The following is a 24,579-nucleotide window of genomic DNA, read 5'->3' as shown; positions in this document are numbered from 1 at the left end:
GCCGGTGAGTGTCGTCGCCTGCGGGGGGGCCCGTGGCCGTGACCCCGGGGGTGCGCGGGAGCCGCCTGCCCAGACGCTGGCGAGGCTCGAGCCCCGACTGCAGGAGCTCCGAGGCCGCCGCGCACCCGCCACCCGCGGCCCTGGAGAGGCGGGGTGCATGCGGCCGGCAGAGCCGGCCGGAGCGCGGCATGGCCTGGGCCCGGGCCCCCGCCCGGGCGGGACCTCAGGCCCGGGACCCCTCCCCGCGTGGGGACAGCGCTGCCGCCGCGTGCGACCCGCCCCAGCCTGGCCACCCGCGAGGACACCGCGCCGGCCCAGAAGCGCAGAGAAGCCAGGCTGGCTGAACCCGGCTGAGCCCGGGCCGCTCACCTGCCCTCATGCACAGGCCATAGGGGTCTCGGAGGGAGGGCGGGCGGCCGGCGGGCTGCAGTCTTCGCTGCCTGTGAGGACCCCAGCTCCTCGCACACCCGCCACACGCACATGCCTGGTTTGGGTGCAGGGAGCACCAGGAGAGCTCGGGCCGCCGTGCGAGGGTTGGGTGGGCCCCTGGGGTCAGCTCTGAGAGTGGGCGGGAGGCCGGGCCAGCCCCCAGAGCCCACTGCAGCCACCTCCTGCTGTGTAAAATATTTATTCATTCTTCAAAAAGGCTCAGACCGCAAGTCGTGTGGGAGAGGCCGGGGCAGGGTCTCCTCTAGGGCCACACTTGGGGACCTCCACTGCCTAGCCAGGGAGTCCTATGTCCCCAGGCCTGGGAGGGGGTGGCCAGGGCTGATGTAAGGCTTGGCCTGGACTCAGTGGGCTGCGAGGGCCACCTGCCCCCACAGAGGAGAAGCAGTCTCAAGGTGTACATTCACAGAGGGCAGACGTGCAGGCTCGCCTGGCGGCCAGCCCGCACACACCAGTGCCCTGACCCGGTGGGGCCTTGGGGAGCCCATCAGGGTGGTGGAGGGATGTGGGCGCCTAGCAGGTCGTAGGCGAAGACGTTCCAGAAGATGGCAAAGAGCAGGAAGGTGCCATAGGCGAGCAGCACCACCCACCAGCCACACTGGTCCCGCAGGCGTTCCTCATAGCTGCGCAGGATTGTCAGGCCCATGCTGACTCCTACCACTGCACCTGCCAGGTGTGCCATGAAGCTGGGCTGGGGGCCGGAGGCAGGCAGTGGCGGGGAAAAACGGAGCCACACGGCCCGGCCCACTTCGGAACTCACTGCAGAGAGAGGTGGCAGGTGGGCAGGTGGGAGGCACCCTGGCCTGAGGCTGAGCCCCCCCCCAGCCCCCTGATCCCCTACTTACTGCACACCAAGGCCAGCACCATCCTCAGCAGTTTGTAGGGACACCTCATCCCAGCCCAGTTCTGATGGGGCACGAGACACAGGCTGTGAGGCAGGCCTTGTGGGCCCCTCCCCACACCCGCCCCACAGTCCGCCCTATTACCATGACGACGTTGGCCAGGTGTGCGGAGCACAGGGCGTAGACCCCACCAGAGCCCCCCACCACAGGAGCCCGCATGTCGGTAATGGAGACAGTCAGGGAGCCTGTGTGAGCAAAAGGGAGAGCGGTGAGCGGGAGGCTCGCCGGAGCAGTGGCAGGGGGGCGTGTGCCTGCCTCACCTGCCAGCACCCCGGCCAGGTAGAGCAGGCTGATGCGGAGCAGGCCGTGCACCATCTCCAGGGGCACCCCGATCATCAGCTGCAGGAGCGCGTTGAAGCCCAGCTGCTCCAGGCTGGCCATGTGGGTGTAAACAGATGTGAGGTCGGTGGTGGTGGGCCACCAGCCCTACCCGATGGGGACACCGGAGGCGGGCCCCCACTCACCCAACGTGCATGAACATGTAGGTGAGGAAGCGCCAGGCTCGAGCGCGGTGGCTGGGGTGGTACACCAGGGGGCTCTTCATGTACTCGGGGTGGTAGGTCTGCAGCACCCACTTGTTGAGACGAGCCCCATAGCACAGGAACACAATGATCTGGGGGAGAGGGGCATTAGGGCTGGGCCGGGCCGGTCAGGGGGCGGCTCCGGGGTGGCGGGCGGGTAGGCACACCTGGGCAAGGGTGACTGAGGCCATGAATACGGGGGGCGGGCAGCTGCGGTGCCGGTAGAAGTACCAGTGGCGGTCCACCTCTCGGGGCAGGATCTCATAGGCAACGTAGCGCACGAACCGCTTGTAGACACCCAGGCCCGGCTCGTCCAGCAGCCCGGCCCGGGGCAGCGCCCTCTGTCCGTTGGCGATGGCCCGCTTAAAGCTGCTCGAGCGTTTACTGCTGATCTGGGGGGGCACTAAGCATGGGCCACCGTGCTCCCCGCGCCCCGAGCCACCCTGCGCCCTTGGCCCCCCCACTCCTGGTGGAGGCTGAGTCCCTGCCCCCATCCACACTCCTCCCAGGTGGGAAGGGCAGGCATGGGGACTGCCTGCCCACCCGCTCGGCCGGGACCCTACCCTGCCGTCCACCCACTGTGGCACTGACCAGGTCCACCAGCTCCTGGTAGCAGACCTGGCCCCGCTCGTTGCTCTGGGCCAAGGCCACCAGCATGTCCAGCTTGGCCGGGTCCAGGGGCAGCTCATGGCTGTGCACCAGGCCGGTGAAGGTGTCCGCACCGATGAAACCTGTGTGCTCAGGGTCCAGCTGCTGGGGTCGGGGGGGTGGCCATCGGCCAAGGCTTGAGGTGGGGCGGCCTCGGGCCGGGCCAGCGGAGGGGCGGGCTCCCAGCTCCCTGGGCCAGGCCTCCGTACCCGCGGGTCCTGGGCTCCCCCTCCACCGCTCCTCGGCCTCCCCACCTCCTTCCCGCCCTGCGCATCCTCCGGGCGGGCAGGCTCCCTCCCTCCTCTGCGTCCCCGGCCAAGGCCGCCCTCTCCTGGGGCGTCAGGCAGGGGAGCAGGGGCCCGAGGTCGCCAGGGGGCTGGAGCATGGCCACCCGGCGGTGCCCCCCGCCCCCCACGCACCTGCTCCTGGATAAGCTGCAGCAGCGAGCTCCTGTCCATAGAGCCAGGCGGGGCCGGGCCGGGGTCGGCGGCGGCCGGAAGGGGCTGCTCTGCGGACGACTCCGCTCCGCCCCGGCCCGCCCGCTCCGCCCGCTCCGCCGGCGCGCGTCACGGAGCCACAGCCGCCCGCCCCCGCGAGCTCGCCGCCGCCGCTGGGCTCCCCCCACGCGCGGCTGGGACACGCCCCGGAACAGCTCGGTCCTCGCCTACCGTTTGGGGCTGAGGCTGCTCGGTCGCGCGGCTGGGGAAACTGAGTCACGGGGCAGCCCCCCGCCCCCCTGCATCCCTCACCGCCCCTCACCTTGGGGCTTCAAAGCCGCCTCCCTGGGGGATCTTCCGGTCACCGCGCTGCCTGCGACCTTGCTCTGCCCAGCGTTCCCTGAAGGTGCCAGCTTGCCCATGGGGCTCGCGTGTGGCCGCGGCAGGAAAGCCCTGCGGTCCCACCACAGGGACAAGGCCAGCCAACAGGGCCTATCACAGGGGGCGGGGGGGTCCCTGGTGCAGCTGACCCTGCTCAGTCCACAGCACCCCCCACCCAGGCTGCAGACCCCCCACTCCCAAGCCAGTGCTGGACAGCGGGACCTGCAGCCGTGGACGCCCCCGCGTGGGTACAGACCCCAAGGCCCAGGCCACGGCTGGGATGTACCATCCTAGCCGCCCCTCCAAATCCTGATGCCATGGGCAACCCTCTGCAGCCGCGACTAAGCGGGCGGTCTCCCCAAAGCAGGTGAGAACCGCACCCCTGCAGCAAGGGCCAGCAGGGCTGGGAGAGACGGTGGGGGAGACGCCAGAGTCCTCCAGGCCCTCTGCCATGGCCCAGCATCCCCAGCCCCCTGCCAAGAGCATGTCGGGGCCTGGGAGAGACCTGGGGGACACCAGCTGACCCATGGCAGGGAGGGGGCACCCAGCCACACGGCAGGCGGTCTGTCCCAGCCCCCGGGACACCCACCAAGTAGACACCTGGGCGCCAAGTGAAGGAATGTGGGGACAGGAAGGGCTGCAGCTCTGGTCAGGCTGTGAGGGAGAGCAGGGCACGTTTCTCAGGCCGTGGCCAACCCTGCACAGCAGCAGCAGCCCCACCTGAGTCCCAGATGCTTGAGTCCCAGACTCCCTCTCCCCCCCCCACCTCAGGACAGCTACTGGGATGCTGAGGTGGGGGAGGGGTGCAGGGGTGGGGCAGCCACCAGGAGGGTCTCCATCAGAGCCCCTCAGGCCAGCATGAGACCTGATGGGTACAGAGGCTTCCAGGCAGCTGGTGGCCCACGAGGGACATCTCAGAAGGGGACCCAGGCCTGCAGGACACGTGGGGCTCAGGAGTGGGCGTCTCAGCCCGTGTCAGCGGACTCAAGAAAAATCGTCTTCAGAAAACAGGATCCCAGGTGCGAAAGACAAGTTTAATGAGGAGACCCGACCTCAGGTCTTTGTGACGGGAACCCATGTCCAAACCAGGGAGGATGGAGGCCACCCCCACATTTGGCCCAGAATCCTATCCTGAGACCCCGAGTCCCCCTGGCTGTTGGGACCAGAGAAGTGGAGCCCTGAGAATACCTGGGCCTGGGGTCACTGGCTTCCTCGCCGTGACCCCAGTCCCTCCAACATGTGATCCCTGAAGCAGGTAACGCCTGGCATGTGCAGCTGGGTAGGACGTGCGCTGCAGGGACCTGGGGGATGCCCTTGGGGCTTGGGTAGGGCAGCGGGCAGTGTCCCCAGAAGGAAGTTCCAACGGAAGGCCCCCTCGAGCAGGTGCCCCAATACCAGCACCTGGGGGCCTGAGGCCTCATCGGCTCTTCACCAGGGCCCTGTAGAGCGAGATGCTGAGGACAGCAGTGACCGCAAGCCCGACGGCCCCCAGAGTCACCCGCAGCCAGAAGGAGGTGGCGTGCAGCTCCCCATGGGCCAGGTATCTGCAGGAGAGCGGCGGCTGGACAACCCAGGGATGCCGCCACAGCGCCGCCCGCCCACCATCTGCAAAGCCCCAGAGCCCGGGGCCACGGGGGACCAGGCCCACCCGACACCTGTGGGACCCCAGCCCCAACACCACAGTTGTCCTGCCCTCCCTGTGACAAGGACTAGGGTTCCCTGGGAGGGGGCCGCGCCGGTACCCACGGGAAGGCAGCCATGGCGGCGAGCCGGGTGAAGACGGCAGCGCTGAGCCCGGCCGGGCCCACCCGGGAGAAGGCGGCAGGGGCGGGCAGCCGGTGTCTGCGGCAGAACTCGGCAGGCGCCAGGCCGGGGGGCATGCTGCCTGCAGGCAGGTCCGCTTTGGAGGAGACGACGAGGCAGGGGGTCTGTCCGTCCATGTAGTGACGCTGCAGCGGGGCGGGCGTGTGAGGGTGGGGGGGAGGCGGGGGGGCGGCTGGGGGTGTGCACTGCCCCGGGGCCCGGGTGGGGCAGGCTTGCCTTGTAGACACGGGCGCAGAGCGCGAAGGAGCCGGGGTTGCTGCCATCGAACATCAAGCAGGCCACATCACAGGCGGCATCGGGTGCGGGCGCCAGCAGGCTGTCTGCACTCACCTCGCACAGCTAGACAGAGGCTGGCTTCAGAGCAGGCTCGGGGCCGCCCCTACGCGACCAGGGCTGCCCCCCCGGGGGACTCCAGCACTCACGATGAGGTACTTTTCCTGCCCATTGACCTGCACCGTGTTGATGGCGTAGATGGGGCATTCCTCCGCAAGCTCTCTGCCATCCTGCGGCAGGGGATACAGCTGCCTGACCCTTGCGCCCCAACGCTGCCCAGAGCCCCCCGCCCTCCGCAGATGCTCACCCCCAGGCCGCGGCCGAGGAAGGCCTGCAGGAAGGCGGATTTGCCCACTCCACGGGCTCCCACCACCTTGCACAGGAGAACGTTCCTCTGCGTCTGCCCCTTTTCCTGGTCCAACCTCTTCTCTCGAGTGACTGTGGACGGCAGCCGGGGCAAGCGTGACCCAGGGTGCTTGCAGGCAGGGGTGGGCTCAGGGCGAGGGCGGGCGCGCACCTGTGATAGCGTGGGCCTGGGAGTCCTGCTCGCAGAGGGTGGGGTAGCCCAGGTAACCCAGGTGCTCGAGGCAGCGCCGGACGTCCAAGTAGGTCACCAAGCTGGGGGCAGGAGGGGCGCGGGGGTCACCATGCGGCCGGCATAGGCAGCGTCCCCACGGGTACGCACCGAACTCACGTCCACTGGCAGAGGTATCCGTGCAGAGACAGCCTGCCGGCCTCAGTGCAGACCTCCCGGGGCAGCCAGGGGCCCCAGGGGGCAGTGGGGAACACGCTGAACAGGCTCTCTAGCTCCGCAGGGGAGAGGCTGCCATCACGGTCCTGCGGGCACAGGGGCTGCGGTGATGCGTGCCTGGGGGCCGGCAGGACTGCAACGGTGCCCAATGGTGCTCACGACCCCCTTACCCGGTCGTGCTTCTCAAACACCCTCTGCACAAACTGGTAGCCAAAGTGGTTGAGCTCAGTGCTGCAGCCGGGGGGCACGTGGAGCCTGTGGGGATGCAGGGTGTCCCGGGCCCGCCAGGTGCGCCTGCCCCCCGCACAGCCCCGCAGCCGAGCAGCCCCGCGGGGGGGGCGCACAGGAATGCGCTGGGCCAGGGAGCCGTCTGCTCAGCCGCCGCCCCACCCTAACCTCCCTACACAATGAGGCCCCAAGGGGAGAGGCTGAGCCCGGGGTGCCCCCCCCCCACTCACGGCGGGACCAGGTAGTCAGGGGTGAGCTCCAGCGCGTCTCCATAGCCGAAGCGCCGCAGGATGGTCCATGTGGTCTCGTGGCGGCCGCGCTGGATGAACAGCGTGTTCAAGAAAAGAAAGCCTGTGGCGAGAGAGGCGGGAGGGCAGGTAGCACTGGGCACGGCGCCCCCCTCCCAGGACACCGGCAGGGCACCAGCACGCACCGTCCAGGGTCAGCCGGTTGTCGCGCACCCCTCCAGCCACGTTCTTGCGCACCACCATCTTCACGTCCTCCAGGGCCTGCGGGGCCAGGGGGTGCCCGAAGCAGGATTTCTGTCCCCGAGGGAAAGTGGCCATCAGCCAGCCCCTCAGTGACTGCTCGGTGTAACCAGAGCACCCGAGACCGTGTCCCCGAGGGATGGGGGCCGCACCTGGAAGGCGTTGAGCTCCTCATCACTGAGCGCCTGGTCTAAATCCCGGTCTGAGAGCCTGAAGATGCGTGTGAGGGCTTGGGCACACGCGGGCCTCAGCTGCAGGGACAGCCAGCTCAGCACGTCTCCGCTGCACCACCCCCACCAGCCCGGCCGCCTCACCGGCGCCTGCTGCCCACCTGCTTGGCCTCGGGGTTGTAGAGTGGGGCCGTGGGGTGCAGCACTGCCTTCTGTGCATAGTAGAACAGCTCTGAGATGTTCCTCAAGTTCTTGGCGGAGCACTGGTGGCCGTGGAAACAGACCCAAAGGTGTGCCTAGTACCACAGATGTCAAAGGGGCCTCCCCAGAAGATGTAGGCCCTCCGGGATGGCACCTGCCACGCAGCCCCGCCCACCCACTCACCTCCACACAGGTCTCGATCTCCGGGAACTGGCTCATGATGGGCAGCACAGCCTCCATCGAGCTCCCGGGCCGCAGGTCCGACTTATTGCCCACCAAGATGATGGGGACTCTGGGGGGAGAGGCCCACAGTCACCATGGCTGGAGAGGCTGGCAGGGGCACCCACGTGGGCCCGGGCTGTTACCTGGGGTCCCTGTCAGTCTCCCCATTCACCAGAGGGATCCATTTGGTTCGGATCTGAAAAGCAAGGGTCAGCCTGCTGTCCCCCAGGTTGTCCTGGAACTCATGCCTGGACACGGGGAGGCCCGGGCCCCAAGCAACAAAATCACAGATGCTGGGAACGGGGCCACACGGAACAAACAGTCAGTGGGGCACGGCACGTGACTGAGACCTGAGGGCTTCAGACTTCTAAGCATCCGTGTCCTGGGGGAGCACCCGGGGCTGGCTCAGCCTGGGTCAGCGAGGGCCCATCCGCAGTTCGCGGAGGACGACACGGAGCCGCGTGCCAGCACCGAGGACCCAGGCGCCTCACCTTCTCGATGGTGGCCTCTTCAGACATGTCGTACACCATGCAGACCACGTTTGCCTGTGGGAATGGGGGAAGCTTGACGTGACCACAGGTTCCTGCTCCACGGCGGCCTTGACGGGGCCGGGATCCTGACGCCCGAACCCGGCAGTGCTGCGGAATCCCCCAGGAGGCTGAGGACAGACCCCCCACCCCGAGCCTGACACCCCAGCCCTGGGTCCCTGGGCTGCTTCGGGTACGGTGACGACTTGGGCAGCGAAGAGGACGTCCCCATGAGGCACGAAGGTGCGCCTCGACCTGCCCGTTCCTGCAGGGAACAGGTGCAAAGGGGACCCGCAGGCCTGGTCAGGGCGGCGCGGGAGGACCGGGCGGCGGTGCAGGCAGCCAGGGCGCAGAGCCGATTACCGGCCAAGGTGATGCACACCCAGACTGCCCCCCAAGGTGCAGAGTGGGGCAGTGGGCGCGCGGGGCGAGGCGGGGGCGCGGCCTCACCTTGAGGATCTCGGCCCGGAGCTCCTCCGCGGTTTGCTCGGCTTCTGCGGAGGGAGGGACAGCTGACTGCCGCCGCCGCCGCCGCCGCCTTGCCCTCCCTACCCGCGCGGCGCCGTTCTACCTGAGTAATCCACGATGTGCGTGGGCACCTTCTCCGGGGTGACGTCTGCGGGAATGGTGATCTCCTCCGCGCGGGGCGGGACCTGCGGGGACCCGCATCAGGGCGGCCGCGCCAGCGCCGGAACCGGCCCAGGCCCCGACCCCGACGGCCGCCCGCGCTGCGCTCTCACCTCCGCGGGGAACTCCTCGCCCACCAGCGACAGGATCAGCGACGTCTTCCCGACCTGGGCTGCGCGGGGCGGCGCGGTCAGCGGCGGACACGGGCGCCCCCCCGCCCCCGCGCTCAGGCCCGCGACCCCGGACCCCCGACCCCAGACCTTGACCCCCCCCCCACCGGACCCCGAGCCCGGACCTCGACCCCCGACCTCCACTCTGGACCCCGATCCCCCCACTGGACCCCGACCCTGGACGCCGAACCAGACGCCCCCCGCCCCCGGACCCCAGACTCCCGCACCGCACCCCACCGGACCCCGGATTCCGCCCCCGGACCCCGACCTCGACCCGGGATCCCGATGCCCCCGCCCCGCCCCGGCGCCTACCTTCGCCCAGGAGCAAGATGCGAACGTCCCGCTTCATGGCGGCCGCACGGATCCCCGCCCCGACCCCGGTCCCGACCCAGCTCCGACAATCGCCCTCCCACTCGCCCGCGCTTCCGGCCTCCGCTCGCACTTCCGGCCCCCGCTTGCGTAGCCACAGTGACGAGCCGGGCGGGCCAGAGCGTCCCCGCTGTGCGGCGGCGCCCCCGGGCGGCTACTCTGGGCACTGCAGGCCTGCGCCGGGGAGGGCGCTCGGGGCTGGGTGCTCCGGACACGCTCTCTGGGCTGCATGCTCTGGGGTGGGTGCTCTGGGCACGCTCTCTGGGCTGGGTGCTCCGGGCACACGCTCTGGCCTGGGTGCTCCGGGCTGGGTGCTCTGGGCACACGCTCTGGGCTGGGCGCTCCGGGCACACGCTCTGGGCACACACTGTGGGCTTAGTGCTCTGCAGAACTGGTGCCAGGGGTCTGGTGGAGGCTGAGCTAGGCCCAGGCAAACAGGAGCCTGGAGGGACCAGCTGACAAGGCCAGGATGCAAGGGTCACGTTTATTTGAACTTCACGAGGCCGACACAGAAGAGCCCTCAGGTAAAGAGCAAACAGCACCCCCCTAAGTTCAGGGTCTTGCCCCGCACAGGCCCCTGCACCGTGCAGAGACCCAAGCCTTCCTGGCTCCGCAGGAGGCCCTCGGCTGTGCCAGCTCCTCAGCCAAGCGGGGGCCCTGAGCCTGAGGCCCCACCTGCAGCCCAGGGCCCTGTGACTTCCCACACCAGGATCTCACTGTGGGCGGCAGAGAAGAGCAGCCGGGCGGACGGGGCAAACCTGCAGAGCTGCACCAAGTCGTCATGGCCAGCAAAGTCCTGCATGGTCCCCGACTCACAGTCCACCAGCCTCAGCACACGCTCTGTGGGCAGATGGCACGGGGCTGGGCCCAGGCAGGCAGAGGGCCTGGGGCCCCCCACACCAGCAACCCCGCCTGTGACAGCAAAGGCAACGGGAGGCCCCTCAGAACCCAGGTGCCATCAAGGCCCCAAGCTAGGCCGCTGAATCCCTCTGTTGAGGCCCTGGCACCCCACACCCCTCATCGCCTGACCCTGTGAGTCCCCTGGGGCATGTCCTTACCCCACTTCCGGGATGAGGACCTTGGGGCACTGAGGGGAGAGGGAAGTCTCAGGTGGAGGTACAAGGGAGCCCACTTGGCTCCACTCAAGACAGGCTGGAGTCCCGCTCCACCAAGACTCACCAGCAAAGCCAACAGCCACAAGGCGGGCCCCGGGGGACAGGCTCAGGGACACGGCAAAGAAAGGCAGCAGGATCCTCTCCACCACCTGTGGACGGTGAGCGTGAGCCTTGCTCCCCAGCCCTGGTCCCTCGGGCTCCCAGCACCACCTGGGGTGGGGGGGTCCACGTGCCTGCTTCTGGCGCAGGCTATAGAAGACCACCTCTGGACGCACGCTGAGGCCCGCACACGCCAGCAGGGCCCCATCCCAGGGGCAGAAGGCAACAAGAGGGGACGGTGGGTGGCTGGGACCCTGTGGAGGGACGCAGCACGCTGTGGTCTGGGGGACAGGCACCGCCCCCGCCCCTGCTGCCCCCAGAACCTACCTCCATGAGGGTGGGTGACGGGGAACTCAGCCAGTCCACGAGCTCACAGTGGCCCTGCGGCCAGTCGGCGGCCCAGACACTGATGCGCTGGTCTGAACTAGCCGCCAGCCACAGGTCAGCCCACTGCGCCCCAAAGTCTCCATGCTGGAGGTGGGTAAGGCTGGTGGGTGCCTCCTGCCCTGCTCCACCCAATCTCCTCCCCTGCCCACATCCCCTAGGCCAGGCCCTGCCGGCTCATGAGGCCACCTCACCTCTTTGCTCCTGCTCTGGACAGTGGAGATCAGAGCACCACGGTGGTCACTCAGTACACGGAACGTCATCCCCGTGCGGGGGCGGCTCACAGCCACAAACCCATCCTTGTCTCCGGAGAGGATGGTCTGACCTGTGCCAGGCAAGGCCAGTTACCTCGTGAGCCCCCAGGCCCCGGCCCCAACGTGCGATTACTGTCGGCCTGTGGGCCCCTGCCGCTCACCATCAGCAGAGTAGGCGATGGCCGTCAGTGCAGCCCAGTGGGGGTGCATCTTGAGTTCCATTGCAATTCGGGAGATGCTGAAGACTCGCAGCGTGCCGTCACTGTAGCCCGCTGCCACCTGCTGCTGCTCCGGGTGTGCACAGGAGGCGGGGCTCCAAGCCAGACAGAGACAGCTCTGGGGAGCCCCAGGAGGGAGACATGAGCACTCCCCCGGGGGTGGGGGACAGGGGCTGAGCCCCACAGCTGGGACAGGCACTCAGGGAGGATGTGGCAGCCAGGCAGGGTCGGGACAGGGTCTGGCTCAGCCCTGGTGCCCCCAGTACCTGGTTCAGCACCTGAAACTGGATCAGAAGCTCCATGCCGGCCAGGGACCACACGCGCACACTCCCGTCATCACTGCACGTGGCCCAGTGGGACGTGCTGGGGCTGAAGACCACCTCGTTCACCTGCAAGGAGCCAGCCCCCCGAGGCCACGCGGCCCTCAGGCACAGGGGAGACCCGGCGCAGCCAAAGCTGTTTTGTTTTTAAAGATTTCATTTTTTGAAGTGATCTCCTCCCCCAGCGCGGAGCTCAAACTCACAACCCCAAGATCAAGAGTCACACGCTCTTCCCATTGAGCCACCTCTGCACAACCCTGTCGGGCCCCAGCCACCTCCGTGGGCCATAAAAAAACCATCCTGGCCTGCCTCCCACGTGTCCTCACGAAGACCTGGGTGGAATGAAGTCACAGGAAGCCCACCGGCCAGACCCGATGGCTCACTTGCTAAGACCATGAGCAAGTGATGGTGGCAGCGTGACACCATGGGATGCTGTGTCCCCAGAGGACTGCAGACTGAAGATTAGGGAGACAGCCCGGGCAGGAGCGCAGGCGAGAGGAGCCAGACGCCACACGCCCCACGGGAAAACAGAGTGGTCTAGTCTCGAACGTGAATTGCGAGGGGAAGCGTGAGCCCGTAATGAATCTTATTTAAAAAATAACAATTCAGGTGTTTGGCCGAGCAGCGACTGGCCTCCTGGGACTCAGACCACGACCCCCGAGTCCGTTTCCCACAGGAGCCCCCGGGCTTGAGAAGCAGCAGCCACGTGTGGTCCCGGGCGGAGGGGAGCCCAGACCCTTGTCCTTCCAGACGAGGCAGGCATCGCGGGCGACCAGCAGCTCCGGCCAAGGCCCTGGACCTGAGTGCGTGCCAGCCAGCGGACAAACCACCCGATGTGCTCTATCTGCGCCGAACAGCACTTGGCCTTGACACGCACTGCGCCGCACAGGAACGCACGAGGCGTCACGCGGGGGGGGGCAGACGGAGGAACGCGCGTGGCACAGGCAGCCAGCGAGCCCCCGGGCTGGGCAGGGCAACGGGCGGAGTGGTCATGGGGCTTCTTCGCGGGGACATGAAACGCCCTAAAACCTGCTGTGGTGACAGCTGTCCGAGTCTGTGATGACCACGCCACCCCAGGCTGAAGCGTGCGGGGCGTATGGCGCGTCCTCGCCCCTTAACTCAGACCCGCCAAGCACAGGAAGCACCTGCTGCTCGCCCACCTCAAGTTCAAGTTTCTTTGATGGCAACCGTTATATCTGAGCAACTAAACACGTTAAAGGAACAAAAGATTCGGGAGCCACCTGCAAGAACCCACCCCTGGGGACAGATGGCGCTGAAGAGACGTGACGGGGGACAGTGACCCGGAGAAGAATACACCCACGTGCCCACGGGCAGCTCACACAGATCCTCGCAAAGCCTGGGCCGCGCTGCTGGATGTCCACGGCCCGCGCCAGCGCTCAGGGGACACGGCCGGGAAGGGAGAGGGCCCGCCCTACAGCGCCTGCCCCGGTCTCCCCTGGAGAAGCCCAGCTCGTGAGGCCGCCTCCCGCTCAGGATCAGGCCGGCAGTGCCTGCGACTCCCGCCCAAGCACAGGGTCACTGTCCCAGGGCCAGTGGACAGGCCAGCAGCCCCACGCACTTCCCACTGGACAGATTGCCCCTGACCAGACGCTGCTCTGGCCTCCAGGGAATGCAGAGCCGAGGGGCAGGTCTGACCCAGGTGGTGGGAGGTTCCAGCACAAAGAGCCTGGTTTTTTCCAACAAACAAATTGCAAGAAAAAAGTACCAACAGAAAAAGGACAGACGGAAAGGCCACACCGAAACGCCTGGGGGACACGTGTGGGTCCTGCGTGGACCAGGAGACCAGGGAGCACACAGCTCTTGGCGGCCCCCCCATCTCAGCCCTCCCGGACCACAGACACCCACAGCCACCTGACGGCTGCGGGGCCCGGGCTGGAGCACACGTGGCCTCCCGCCCTCTGTCCAGGCTGGAAATGCCCTCACCTTGCTCCTGTGGCCACTGATGAGGCGCGTGCTGCTGCCCTCCGCCCAGCTGACGTACCAGAGCGTGCCCGCCGTGGTGCCCACCACGCCCATGTCCATGGTGTCATGGAAGACCGCGCTCACGATGGCCCCATCCAAGGTCAGCTCGCGCTCCATGAACACAGAGCTAGACCTGGGGCGGGGGCGGGGGCAGCGGGCTGAACGGGCAGCGAAGTCCAGGGGACCTGGGGCCCTGTCCCCACCCGCAGCCCCCGGGCCCCCGTCCAGGACCCGGGGACCCCAGCACACAGGCACACACACACAGCCACTCACCTGGCCCGGGAGCCCTTGCACCTCAACTCGGACACGGTGCCCACGGCCCACAGGCGCAGCCGCCTCGTGTTGCTGCCGCTGACCAGCCGCGTGCCCGAGCACAGCAGCACTCCTGGAGGCGGGAGGCGGGAGGCGGCATGAACCGCTACCCCCATGTCCCCAGCTTGAGCCGAGCCTCCCGGGAGAGGCCAAGCCCGGGCCGTCGGGCCGCAGGGGCCCTGCCAGGCACCCACCGATCTCGCCATCGTCTGCCTCCCAGGCCAGGAAGCAGCAGCTGGCGCTGGTGTCCCACACGCAGACCTGACCGGCATTGGAGCCGCAGTAGAGCAGAGGGGCAGCCCCGTAGCAGAGCGATGTCAGCTCGCCCGTCCCCAGCTCCTCAGGGAGGGGCTCTCGGCGGCCCTGGGGGACACAAGGGCGGCGCGGGTCAGCAGCGTCCAGGGACCCGGCCAGACCCCACCCTCGAGGACACACCCCACATCCTGGCACCTGGAGGCTGCCGTTGGGGCCACGCAGGAGCCACAAGGTGACAGCATGTTGGCCCACGCAGGCCAGCTCGCCAGCGTCCCGTGGGTTAAACGCCACCCCATGCACTGGCTCTGGGAGGCAGGTGACCGACAGCAGCTCACAGGTGGCCACGCTCCACAGGGCCAGAGTGCGGTCACCGTAGTCCCCTGGCGAAGACGCATGGGAGCTGTATCAGCGACCCCCGGGTCCCGGGACGGGCAGGGCCGTCCAGGGGCCACCGTCCCTCCACAACCCACTGACCCAGTGTGACAAGCAGCTCGTCGTCTGGCGAAAAAGCCAGGGCTTGCACAGCAGTGCTGTGGTAAGAAATGAGTTGTCGGCAGGAGCCCCCCGGCACGTTCCAGATGCGGATCTGGCAGCAGGAGGCAGTGCTGCTGCAGCCTGAGGCAGAGGCCAGGACCTGGCAGGCAGGAGGGTGGGCGGTCAGCGGGGGGGCCGAGGCCCGCAGGCCCATCGGGTGCTGGCAGGAGGGGAGGCCGGGACGACGTCCCTGTCCTGCTGTGGAGCCGAGAGCCACCCCTGGTTCTCGGGCATCTAGGCTGAGGCGACCATGTCCACCCCGGGTGTGCCGCGGGGGTGCCGGCCAGCACCTGGGCATCGTGGCTGAGGGCCAGCGTGGAGATCTCCTCGGGGTGGCCGAGCCAGTGCTGCTGCGCGCCAGAGTGCAGGTCCTCCACCACCACCAGGCAGCCGCTCGTGTAGGCAAAGAAGCCTGTGCAGGGAGGGCACCCGTGAGCCGCTGCACCAGGCCCACGTGCATCCGAGGCCACAACACAGCATGCAACCAGGAGAGCATGGCTCGCTCGGGGACTCCTTCCTGCGCCCAGTCCCCACATGCACGGCTCCCGTGCTCTCCCTGAGCTAACGCAGCGCATGGCCCCACCTGTGTCTGGCTTCCATACCACGTTGTCCCGCCCATTCCCGTTGTAGCCCATGACCGCCTTCAGGATCAGACGCTCAGCGCTGCCACGGGAGATGGAGGCACTCTGCAAGGACACGTGCAGGACGCTAGGGCGCCGCGACGGTGCCTGCCCTCCCCGTCAGCCTGGGCCCTGGGATAAAGCCTCGGCGGATGCAGGCTTCCGGGAGGAGACAAGCAGTAGGAACACGGGCCCCACGACACGCACAAGAGGCCAGCGGAGCTGGGGGGCAGGAGGCAGCTGGAGCGCAGGGAGGCCAGGGGAGGGCAAGGTGGCCCGGGGCGGTCTTGGGAGGGCACAGGGCGAAAGGGGAGGGCTCGACAGGACACCACCTGGGGCCGCTCTGGGGGCAGCAAGACCACGAGAGCCTTGGCCAGCCAAACCAGAGTGCAGCACACGTGGACATGTGGCCTGCACTGGGACGGCCACCAAGATCTACGTCAAAGCCCTGTCACCGAAGCTGTGAGCTTTGGGAGCCGCCCCTAGGACATCCCAGGAAACCGAGTTCCCTCAGGGAGAAAGAACACACCCAGAAACGACGGGGCCATGACCCCCGCTCTGGGCCTGCGAGGACGCCCCCCGACTGACCTTGGGCAGCGAGGAGGTCTTGTAGCGTGCCATGAAGTGCTTGTAGCAGTCTGGGCGAGCAGAGGGATGCACCTGGGCTTTTCTGGTGCCCCGAGCACCTGATGGGAAAAGAAAGAGGCCTCGAAACATCAAAGCACCCGTGACCGCTCAGAGATCCCTCCCCACACGCGGTCACCGGGCACCATGGGGTGGGACATGTGTCTGCCCCACAGCAGACACAGGGGCTCAGAGGGCCCAGGTGCCACACCCCACCCCTGGCCTGGCCCCGCTGTGGCCTCAGGCTGGCCGCCTTGCCCTGCAGTGAACACAGCTCAGCTCAGGGCAAACCTCAGCCCACAGGGCAGCTGGGCCTCCCTTAGGCCCCTGGAGCCCACGAAACACCATGGTCGGTCATGAGCGTCCCTGCCACACCCTGCTGCCCCTCTTCTGCTTACTGGGCCAGCCATGGGGGTGGGGACACATGCTGAGGCCCCGGGGGCCCCCTGGAGACCCCCAGACCCTGTCTCCAGCCCCGCTGGCCTCCTTCACCAGCACGGGCAGGCTTGAGTCCTGATGGAGCCCCTCAGGGATGTGGCTCTCCTCCAAGGGTCCTTCTTCATCTGACCAGGAGAAAGCACCTGGAGAGATGGGGGGGAGGGGCAGGGAGAGGAAGGAGCAGAGCTCCACGGCCCCTGCCCCCCCACAGGCCTGAGGGAAGCACGCAGACTCGGTGGCCAAGCCCTACCCTTACCATCATCATCCCTAAGGGGTCCCGCACAGATGCCCAGCTGCAGTGGGGACGCCTGCGATGGCTCGGGCACCTGCTGCCGGGGGAGCCCATGGGCCCCGGACACCACGTCCTCCAGCTGCCTTGCATCCGGGCCTGAAGACAGAAGCAGCCAGCCTGTGCCACACACCCCAGGTGTGCACGAGGGCCCCCGGAAAGGAAGGGGTGCTACACCACCCGCAGACAAGGCCAGCACCGGAGACCGTCACAAAGCCCGCCCACGAGGTGGGGCCACTCACTAGCCTCGCAGGTCGGGGGTGCCCCAGGTGAGTCTCCAGCACTGCAGAGGCAACAAGAGATCAGGTGGGAAGGGCGCAGCAGAAGGCCGACGGGCGCAGGCCAAGGGCAGGCACTTGCCTTCCTAGAGGCGACCTCTCCAGGGGGCCCAGAATGTCCCACAGAAAGATGGCATCCCCCACACTGAGGAGCCGCTGCTGGTCAGGGGCGAAGGCCACAGCTCGTACAGGCTCTGAATGACCGATATACACCTGGGGGCAACGGGAGTCACACACAGGGGCCGCTGAGGTGCAGCTGGGACACCATGGTCCTTCCAGCACTGGCACGTGCTTCAACCTGGCAGACGTAGCCCGCAGACCCGGCTGTGGGCCCCCCGACCCGCCAGACCGGGGCGTGAGGAAGAGGCTCTCAGGGCTGTCAGGCCGCAGCAGGCATGGGGACGGCGGGGTGGTCCGTGCCCGCCCGCCGTGCCCCAGCCTGCAGCACCCACCTGGCAGCCGGGGCAGGCCTGCGTCGGGTAGTCGCACACCTTGATGGCGCGGTCCGTGGCCATCAGCAGGAAGCGGGCATCCCTGCTGAGAGCCAGGGAGGGGCAGGCCCCAGAGTGGACATCTGGCAGCTGCAAGAAGCGTTCTCGTCAATGAAGGAAGATCAGAAACCACAGACCTGCAGACTCTCCCTTCTCGAGAAATGCCACCTCTCAGGAGCAGCAGGTGCCCAGGGCCTCCCCATCCTCAAGGCACCACAGGCACTAACACTAGAGCCCAGAGGAAAGACATGAAGCTGCAGACAGCGGCCCTGGGCTCACCTCCCGAACCACGCGGCCCGACGTGCTGTCCAGCACAACGACCGTGCTCGACGAGGTGGACACCAGCAGGTGGCCAGGGGGTCCAGGGCCAAAGCAGAGGGCCACCGCCGAGGCCAGACGAGCGCTGGCCAGGTCCAGGGCACTGACATCCACTCGCAACAGCTGGGGGAGAGCCGTGAGTGGCTGCCGGGCACGACCTGCAGGCCGAGTGGGGGCCCCAGAGCCAGAGCACAGGTGGGCAGCCTTGGGCGCCCCGTGGCACCCCTGCCTGCCTGTGGCTTACACATTCTGTGGGAGTTGCGACCCAGAGGCTCAGAACTTCTCTGGGGTGAGCACAGCCTCCCACCCACCCCCAGCTCCCTCCCTCTCCACGCAGGGTCCTCCCTGACTCCCTCTGCCCTGCTGGGACCCAGGGCAGCGTGGGACGGCGCGGCAGGGCTGTCTAGATCTGCTGGCCAAGCCAGCGTGACAGAAGGCTCCAGCCGACTCACCTCCTCTAACGAGGCCGTGTTCATGACGGTCACCACGTACTTGGAAGGGCCCACGAAGGCCAGCAGACGGCTGTCCCCGCTAAGCACCAGGGCATTGGGGGTGGGGTGGGCGTCCTGGCACACCACGTTAGCTGCCGGCAGCGCGAGGGCACACGGTCAGCTGGGTGGAGGGGGCGCCCACGGGAGACACAGGTCCGGCCCGACCCCGCCCCCAGCTGTGGGGAACTCCACACCAGAACCGCGCACAGCCCACAGAGCCCGGGCACAGAGCGGCGCGACACCAGCGGGCACAGCTACTGCTGGGGCGGGCGGCTCCCCTGGATCGGGCTGGCCCAAGTTACAGCGGCCTTGAAGGGAAACAGATGCCCCGGGTGACCCGACCCCCACCGACTACTCAGGCCAGTCACTGCCTCCGAGGGCATGGACCTACCGTCCTGGAGGCGGTAAGCCCTAAAACCACACTCCAGCTACAGGCGAGCCCCACCCCACGGGGACCTGACAAGGACACGGTCGGGAGGCTGGATGGGCAACACAGGGGTCTGACCTGCCACACGCAGGACGCAACACTGGGTGGCGGCGCAGTGGTACTGGGCCAGGGTGCCCGAAGAGCAAGAGCTGAAGAGGAGGCTGCCATCGGGGCTGGTGGCCAGGCCGGTGACGGGGCCTTGGTGACACCTGCACCACAGGAGAGCGTCGCCCCGGCCGTCAGCTGCACCGTCCCAGACCTCTCACGGCCCAGCCCGCCCTGGCGGAGTTGCCCCAGGCAGCAGAGGGCGGGGGCCCTGTGGACGGCCCTCCCTGCCCTGCCCTACCCAGCTGCCCACGCACCACCTCAGCTTCCAGCACGGGCGTCCATGGGGCTGCAGACAACCGGGCACCCACCTGTGTGCCGCCAGAACCTCGGCAGACTCCAGGCTGAAGGACCGGACGGCCCCGCTGCTGAAGCCGCAGAATAAGACTGGCCGCGTGGGGTGGAAGGCGACGGTGCACGGGGCTTCCTCGGGGGACCTCAAGTCATGAAGCTGGAGGACGGATCCGTGAGGGCGCGCAGGGATGGGGCCAGCAGCTGGTCTCCAGAGCCTGGGAGCCGGTCACTCTGGGGCGCCCCCACGGACCCTCCCATGCTCCACGTCTGCCTCCCCCCCACACCACGGGCACTCATACCGTCCCCCTGCCACGGCGCCCTCTGGCCATGCCCCACCTGCTGCAGGGTCGCCAGGTCCCAGACACGCACAGTGTGGTCCTGGGACACAGTGGCCAGCTGCCCACGGCTGCACTCGGTGGCCAGGGCCAGCACTGGAGCAGTGTGCGAGCGAACCAGCACGCGGTACTCCCGGGACGGCACATCCAAGAAGCCTAGGTGGCCCACGGATGTGGCGGACAGCACACGCAGACCATCTGGGCTGACGCGCACCCAGGTGACTGGCCCCTCATGCTCTGCGGACAGGGTGGCTCCGTGACCTCCTGGGCCCCCCGCGAGACACAGACGAGCCCGCAGCCTGCCGCTCCGGGTCTGTGCACTAGGGGAGGCAGCTCCCTGCTGACCACCACTCCTGGGTTAGGGCTCCACCCCCTGGAGCCCAGGACTGACCCCTAGCCAGGGGATGGCCCAGGGACACGGCCCTCCCACAGCAATGCACGGCAAGATGGCACAACAGGCCCACCTGCCTCCAGGAGGACAGAGGAGAAGTCCAGCGGCCAGAGGCGCAGATAGCCGTCCTCGGAGCCCACGGCACACGTGGTCTGGGACGTACTGAGGCTGCTGATGGAAATGCCAGGGCCTAGGGAGTTGGGCAGAGTGAGCCCACCGCACCCGGGCTACTGCCCGCCACACAGCAGGGGACCCACCTACCCGAGCCGAAGGTCTGTTTCTGTGACACAGGGCTGCCAGGCATCCACACAGGCAGGAGACGGCGAGCGTGCCGCACGGCCATGTGCTGGTGGTCGATCTCCAAGATGTGGCCACTGCGGCTGCACACGTAGCTAGTCAGGAAGGCAACGAGTGAGGGCCGAAGAGGCAGGTGGGAGCAGAACGCAGGCGTTACGGGAGCGAGGGCAGGGCTCACAGCATATGGCCATCCTGGGCCGGCCCGAAGGCCAGGTCGGTCAACTCCAGAACACGGTGCTCCCCCAAGTCCACTGGGCAGGACCGCAGCTGCCCCCCTCGCAGCCGCCACAGCCGCACGCTGCCCTGCCCGCACGACGCCATCCTACAAAGCACAAACGTGACGCTGTGAGTGGTCCCCAAGCCAGGGAGGGGCAGGCTCGGCCCCCATCTGGGCCCACAAGCTGCCGAGACCTCATCCTCACAGGGTCACCTGGTTTCGTCAAAAAAGGCCACCTCGAACGCCTGGATGTCAAACCCGGTGTGCGTCTTCGCGAGAAGAACTGGCTCACCTCCTCGCCCCACCTGGGCCGTGCCCCAGGCCACCACCACCTGCAACGAGCCCGTACTGGGTGCCCGCAGTCCCCCCAATCCGCCTGGCCTCCACCCGAGTGCCCAGTGGCTGAGGCCCACCAAAACCCACAGGTGTACCCCTGGGCTTGCATGCCCCAAGGTAGACGTGTCTGAGGAAAGACGAACAGATGCCCCAGGTACCCCTGACTTCAGAAAGGCTGACATATCACCGCGGTCAGCAAAGACGGCAAGTGGTAGCATCAGCACCGACTCTACCCGCCAGGCCAGAGAACGTGAGGCGCCACGCGCTGCACTCAGGGCAGGGGCTCCGGCAGGGGAGCGCCACTTCCTAGGCCGTCTGGCCGCCACCCGCACCCTGGCACCAGCCACCCCGCCTCCCCGAGCAGCCCCGTTACCGTCCTCCCCTGCCGGTCCTTGCCGACCCCACAGAGCAGCGCCCCGCCGCGGGAGAAGCTGCGGATGGACAGAAAGCGGTCAGTGTGGCTGCGGCCGGCCCCCTGGCCCCGTCAGAGGCCCCACGCCCACCTGAGGGAGCAGAGCATGTGGGCTGGGCTCCGGAACAGGGACAGGCAAGCCCCGGTCCCGAAATCCCAGAGGCGAAGCATGCTTGAGGGCCGGGCCTGGGCTGAGGCCAGCAGCACGTCGTCCCCATCCAATGCCAGGGCAGAAACCTGCAGGAGGCGGCAGCGTGATGGGACGGCCTGGGCCCGTGGGCATGAGCCTCCCGCTGCAGGGCCGGTGGCGCCCACCTTGTCAGTGTGGCCGAGCAGGCAGCGCTGCTCCTGGGTGTCGGTGCGCAGAATGACGACGACCGCGTGGCAGGGATATACCACAGCAGACCCGTCCTTGGTCCACAGGGCCTGCGTGCGGGGCCCAGAGGCTGACGTCACAAGCTCAGGCCTCCGGCCTCCCCCAGCCCAGCACAACCCACCCCATGCCAGGGGCACACACACGAGGACCTCCTGCAAACCCCGTCTGCACGACCACAGATGCTGGGCCTGAGGTGATGGACGGCAGGACCCACAGACACTGGTCTGCGTCCAGAAGGACCCGGCAAGCACAGAGCCACAGACCCGACATCGGTGCCATGCCAGCTCCACACGCCGGACAGGCATCAGAGGCTCACAGGACACGGGACAGGTCCAGCTCCCGGGCCCCCACCAACGCCGCCTGCACTCGCGACACAACAAACAGGCCCAGCCCCAAGTCGTGCACAGACCCGGGCAGGCGACCATCCCTGGCTTGAGAGACTCAGGCCTGAGGAAGTCTAGACGTGCAGACGTGCAGAGCCACCTCGGGGAGACACGGGGCTCTACCCGCCCCCTCCGCGGAACTGACACACACGAGCCAGCGGCAGCTCTGCACCCCTCACCCATTTGGTGCTGTGGCCCCCGAAGCCAACGACGCCCTTGAGCCTCAGGATTGGATCTGGGAGGAAGCTCTGAAACAGGCAAACACGGGGAGACCGCAGGAGGTGAGGCCGCCTGCCACGGGGACCGGCCAGCCCACACTAGCTGCTCCCCCCAACACAGCAGAGTAGCCCTGGGGGCTTCTGCCAACTGCACTAGGCAGGAAGCCGCGTGGCCACCGTGCCAGCCCCCGGGGACCCCAGCTCCTGCCCCCACCTGCAGCCCAAGGCCTCCAGGGATCAGCGGCTCGTCCTTACTCTTTGTCGGAAGGGATGCTCGGCCAGGGCCGCCACCTGCTTGCTCTGCTTTCCACCGAAAGGCTGGAGAACGACAGGTGATCAGAGGCCCAGCAGCCCTTGCACACCCTCGTCAAGGCCCCACCCGCCTCCCTAGGGGTAGGCACTGACCTTGTGCACGGCCACATCCCCCCGGACCGCGGGCACCACGGTCGACTTAGGGGTGGACACGTCAACACCATTGCCAGCTGCGTACTTGTGCCTGGCGTGTGCGGAGGCCGAGGGCTTGCTCCCCGTGGGAACCTCTGAGCGCTCACAGAACAAGCTGACCTCCGGAAGAGGCCTGGGCACCGAGGGGGCCTGGCAAGGCTGCAGGAGCACAGGGGCCGTCAGCACCCTGAGGCCACCACCCTTTGGGGCCGTGTGCAAGGGCACAGGAGCACTCACGGCTATGGAGCCCGCGGAGGGCGCCCTGTCCTGGGCGGCACTGCTGGAAGCCCCAAGGTGAGGGAGAAGCTGCGGCACACGCCCCAGAAAATCTGGAAGGGAGCGAACGGCCACAGAAACCACTGGGCACAGTACCCACCGGCCTGCAGAGAACATGGCCGCAGGGCCTCACCCACTGCGCCCCCAGGTCCCAGCTGGTGCCACAGCTGCAAAGGCTGAGAACACCAGGCCCCCCGCGCAGCCTCCCACATGTCTGGCACCTCAGGACAGCCCGAGGCTAGCCAGCCGCAGCCTCACATGGCGTCACCACCCCGTCTGAGAGCCTCCGTGCCCCTCGTGACCCCCAGGCCCACCTGCCTCAGGAGGAAAGCAGCTCTCCTGAACCGGCCCGGGAGATGCTTCTGAGCTGTCACTTGGAAACCTGGCCCGGCAGAGACGGTCTGTGTCCAGGGGCCGCCCTGACCTCCCTCCGCCGGCCCCCTGGGGACGGACAGAGCCGCTCACCGGATGTGGACATAGTGGTCGTACCAGCTCTCGCCCTTGGGCACCGGGAAGGCCATCTCCCGAGGCACAGGTGTGACACGGAGCCTCGCCCGCTGGGCCTCAGCGACCGTGAGAGCTACGGAGAGCAGAGCTGGTCTGGGAGGGAGGCCACCCAGCTCCCTCTTCCAGCCGAGGTGAGTCCCGAGGGCAGGGCCACCCGCCCAGCCACCGAGGCTCCAGTGCCCCCACGAGCCCTGGGGAGAACGGCAGACAGCGGACAGGCAGGCTGCAGCTCACTGGGGTCAAAGCACAGGTCGCTGGTGTAGAGGCTCTTCACGAGCAGGCTGGCGCACAGCTTGACGCTTTTGAGGTGGCCGTAGCGCCGGTTTACGTAGACCAGCAGAATATCGCGCAGGTCGAGCTGCAGACACGTCCAGCGGGCATCAGAGGCACCGACCCTGGTCCCCCCTGCAGAGCGCAGCCGCCGTCAGGCCTTGGGTGTCCGCGCTCCACCCAGCCGGCTGCACGTCGCCTGGGCCCGCCCCTCCCAGACCCGGCGGCCTGTCTGTGCCCCGTCCGAACGTCACCTTTCATGGCTGCCCCAGCCCCACAGATGAGGGGGAATTGAAGCCACGTGGCGGTAGACTTGAACTCCTTGAACAGGTTGGAGAAGGACATGCGAACGACCTGGCCGTCCTGCAGGGCAGCGAGCGTGAGGACATGCGGGGACAGGGATGGGGAGGCCGCGCCGGGTGCCCACTCCCGCTCAGCACCTCGGTGGCCACATCCAGCTGGATGACGAAGTGCTTGCCGGGCAGGGGCCTGAAGAGCACGTACAGGTAGCGGCCCGTGAGCCCCAGAGACTGCGTGCTGGTCCCGGGGAGCTGGATGTAGCCGCCGGAGGACGGGGCGCCCCGGATGCGGTACACGGCGCAGTGCAGGCTCTTGTCCTAGGAGACAGAGAGGGGGCGGGAGGGGGGGCCACGCGGCCTCGCCAAGCCCAGGTCGCGGGCAGGGCCCCACTCACGGTCACGGCGGCCACATCGCCTTCCCTGCTGCACCGCCTCCACTCCCCCACCCTGCAGTGTCGGAAGACGTTCACGAACGGGCGCTGCCACGCTGCGGAGCGGGGACGGGAGGGTCAGGGCGGGTCAGGGCCTGGGGGGCCTCCTGGAGGGCAGAGCTGGGCCTGCGCCCCACCGCCTGGACACTGGACTCCGGTCCCCGCCCCCCTGGGTTCCCTCCAGCTCCCCGCCCCCCGGGTCCCCTCAGCTCCCCGCCGCCTGCCTCCCGCCCCCCAGCCCCCCGGGTCCCAGGCTCCGCGCGCCACTACCCTTCGCCATGGCGCCGCCGCTCGCACTTCCCGCCTCGGCCGCGGCGCCCACGCAGGGCACGCAGCGCGCTTGGCAACGGCG

The 24,579-nt window shown here is 68.1% G+C and overlaps 3 protein-coding genes across 14 annotated transcripts; all 3 read right to left on the bottom strand.

Moving 5' to 3' along the window:
* Window positions 1–612: 612 nt before the first annotated feature.
* Window positions 613–4,221, bottom strand: RHBDL1 (rhomboid like 1). Of its 2 annotated transcripts, none has more exons than XM_055339862.1 (8): window positions 2,938–4,221; window positions 2,462–2,623; window positions 2,038–2,262; window positions 1,814–1,962; window positions 1,610–1,722; window positions 1,434–1,534; window positions 1,293–1,353; window positions 613–1,206 (listed from the first exon to the last, which is right to left on the bottom strand). In XM_055339862.1, the coding sequence occupies exons 1-8, from the start codon at window positions 2,974–2,976 to the stop codon at window positions 935–937; spliced, it is 1,122 nt and encodes a 373-aa protein (XP_055195837.1). In that variant the 5' UTR covers window positions 2,977–4,221; the 3' UTR covers window positions 613–934. The 2 variants fall into 2 exon arrangements, with proteins under 2 accessions (XP_055195837.1, XP_055195838.1); XM_055339863.1 differs by having other exon boundaries at window positions 2,462–2,620.
* Window positions 4,222–4,351: 130 nt separating this feature from the next.
* On the bottom strand, window positions 4,352–9,519 carry RHOT2 (ras homolog family member T2). Of its 3 annotated transcripts, none has more exons than XM_055339818.1 (19): window positions 9,130–9,519; window positions 8,761–8,819; window positions 8,592–8,673; window positions 8,471–8,514; window positions 7,985–8,038; window positions 7,637–7,689; window positions 7,455–7,563; window positions 7,232–7,366; window positions 7,053–7,151; window positions 6,846–6,954; window positions 6,643–6,763; window positions 6,355–6,439; window positions 6,128–6,270; window positions 5,951–6,051; window positions 5,741–5,871; window positions 5,583–5,663; window positions 5,377–5,499; window positions 5,083–5,285; window positions 4,352–4,880 (listed from the first exon to the last, which is right to left on the bottom strand). In XM_055339818.1, the coding sequence occupies exons 1-19, from the start codon at window positions 9,164–9,166 to the stop codon at window positions 4,754–4,756; spliced, it is 1,896 nt and encodes a 631-aa protein (XP_055195793.1). In that variant the 5' UTR covers window positions 9,167–9,519; the 3' UTR covers window positions 4,352–4,753. The 3 variants fall into 3 exon arrangements, with proteins under 3 accessions (XP_055195793.1, XP_055195795.1, XP_055195794.1); XM_055339820.1 differs by having other exon boundaries at window positions 6,846–6,921; XM_055339819.1 differs by having other exon boundaries at window positions 7,232–7,333.
* A 132-nt stretch (window positions 9,520–9,651) lies between these two features.
* On the bottom strand, window positions 9,652–24,569 carry WDR90 (WD repeat domain 90). Of its 9 annotated transcripts, none has more exons than XM_055339798.1 (43): window positions 24,498–24,569; window positions 24,192–24,283; window positions 23,938–24,114; window positions 23,752–23,860; window positions 23,462–23,632; window positions 23,186–23,300; window positions 23,035–23,102; window positions 22,682–22,824; window positions 22,406–22,603; window positions 22,256–22,318; window positions 21,962–22,030; window positions 21,339–21,449; window positions 21,115–21,260; window positions 20,985–21,042; window positions 20,489–20,607; window positions 20,237–20,380; window positions 20,023–20,153; window positions 19,835–19,951; window positions 19,372–19,607; window positions 19,053–19,192; window positions 18,715–18,845; window positions 18,171–18,301; window positions 17,680–17,841; window positions 17,362–17,490; window positions 16,992–17,122; window positions 16,874–16,914; window positions 16,599–16,730; window positions 16,303–16,485; window positions 15,869–15,966; window positions 15,244–15,346; window positions 14,951–15,072; window positions 14,601–14,760; window positions 14,322–14,506; window positions 14,066–14,234; window positions 13,833–13,944; window positions 13,521–13,692; window positions 11,523–11,645; window positions 11,200–11,374; window positions 10,979–11,109; window positions 10,728–10,871; window positions 10,535–10,654; window positions 10,366–10,450; window positions 9,652–10,098 (listed from the first exon to the last, which is right to left on the bottom strand). In XM_055339798.1, exons 1-43 carry the CDS (start codon window positions 24,505–24,507, stop codon window positions 9,827–9,829), a joined length of 5,628 nt encoding a protein of 1,875 aa, XP_055195773.1. In that variant the 5' UTR covers window positions 24,508–24,569; the 3' UTR covers window positions 9,652–9,826. The 9 variants fall into 9 exon arrangements, with proteins under 9 accessions (XP_055195773.1, XP_055195774.1, XP_055195767.1 ...); XM_055339799.1 differs by having other exon boundaries at window positions 22,682–22,773; XM_055339792.1 differs by having other exon boundaries at window positions 22,406–22,824.
* Between the last annotated feature and the right edge of the window lie 10 nt (window positions 24,570–24,579).

Source organism: Nyctereutes procyonoides, unplaced genomic scaffold (genome assembly GCF_905146905.1).
Source record: "Nyctereutes procyonoides isolate TBG_1078 unplaced genomic scaffold, NYPRO_anot_genome, whole genome shotgun sequence".
NCBI classification, from domain to species: Eukaryota; Metazoa; Chordata; class Mammalia; order Carnivora; family Canidae; genus Nyctereutes; species Nyctereutes procyonoides.
The sequence above is the reverse complement of the archived record's forward strand: the minus strand, read 5'-3'. Positions and strand labels throughout refer to the sequence as shown.

Coding starts and splice junctions, on each gene's coding strand:
- WDR90 (XM_055339792.1), bottom strand. Junction 21,450..21,961: donor GGGGCCACAGCACCAAATGG/GTGAGGGGTGCA, acceptor CCCCGCACGCAG/GCCCTGTGGACCAAGGACGG. Junction 17,491..17,679: donor CGGGCCGCGTGGTTCGGGAG/GTGAGCCCAGGG, acceptor CGCTTCTTGCAG/CTGCCAGATGTCCACTCTGG.
- RHBDL1 (XM_055339862.1), bottom strand. CDS start 2,976: ATGGACAGGAGCTCGCTGCTGCAGCTTATCCAGGAGCAG. Junction 2,624..2,937: donor TGCAGCTTATCCAGGAGCAG/GTGCGTGGGGGG, acceptor CCCCGACCCCAG/CAGCTGGACCCTGAGCACAC. Junction 1,354..1,433: donor ACCTGGCCAACGTCGTCATG/GTAATAGGGCGG, acceptor GTGCCCCATCAG/AACTGGGCTGGGATGAGGTG.
- RHOT2 (XM_055339818.1), bottom strand. CDS start 9,166: ATGAAGCGGGACGTTCGCATCTTGCTCCTGGGCGAAG. Junction 6,052..6,127: donor GGATACCTCTGCCAGTGGAC/GTGAGTTCGGTG, acceptor TCCTGCCCCCAG/CTTGGTGACCTACTTGGACG. Junction 5,664..5,740: donor TCCTCGGCCGCGGCCTGGGG/GTGAGCATCTGC, acceptor CCCCTGCCGCAG/GATGGCAGAGAGCTTGCGGA.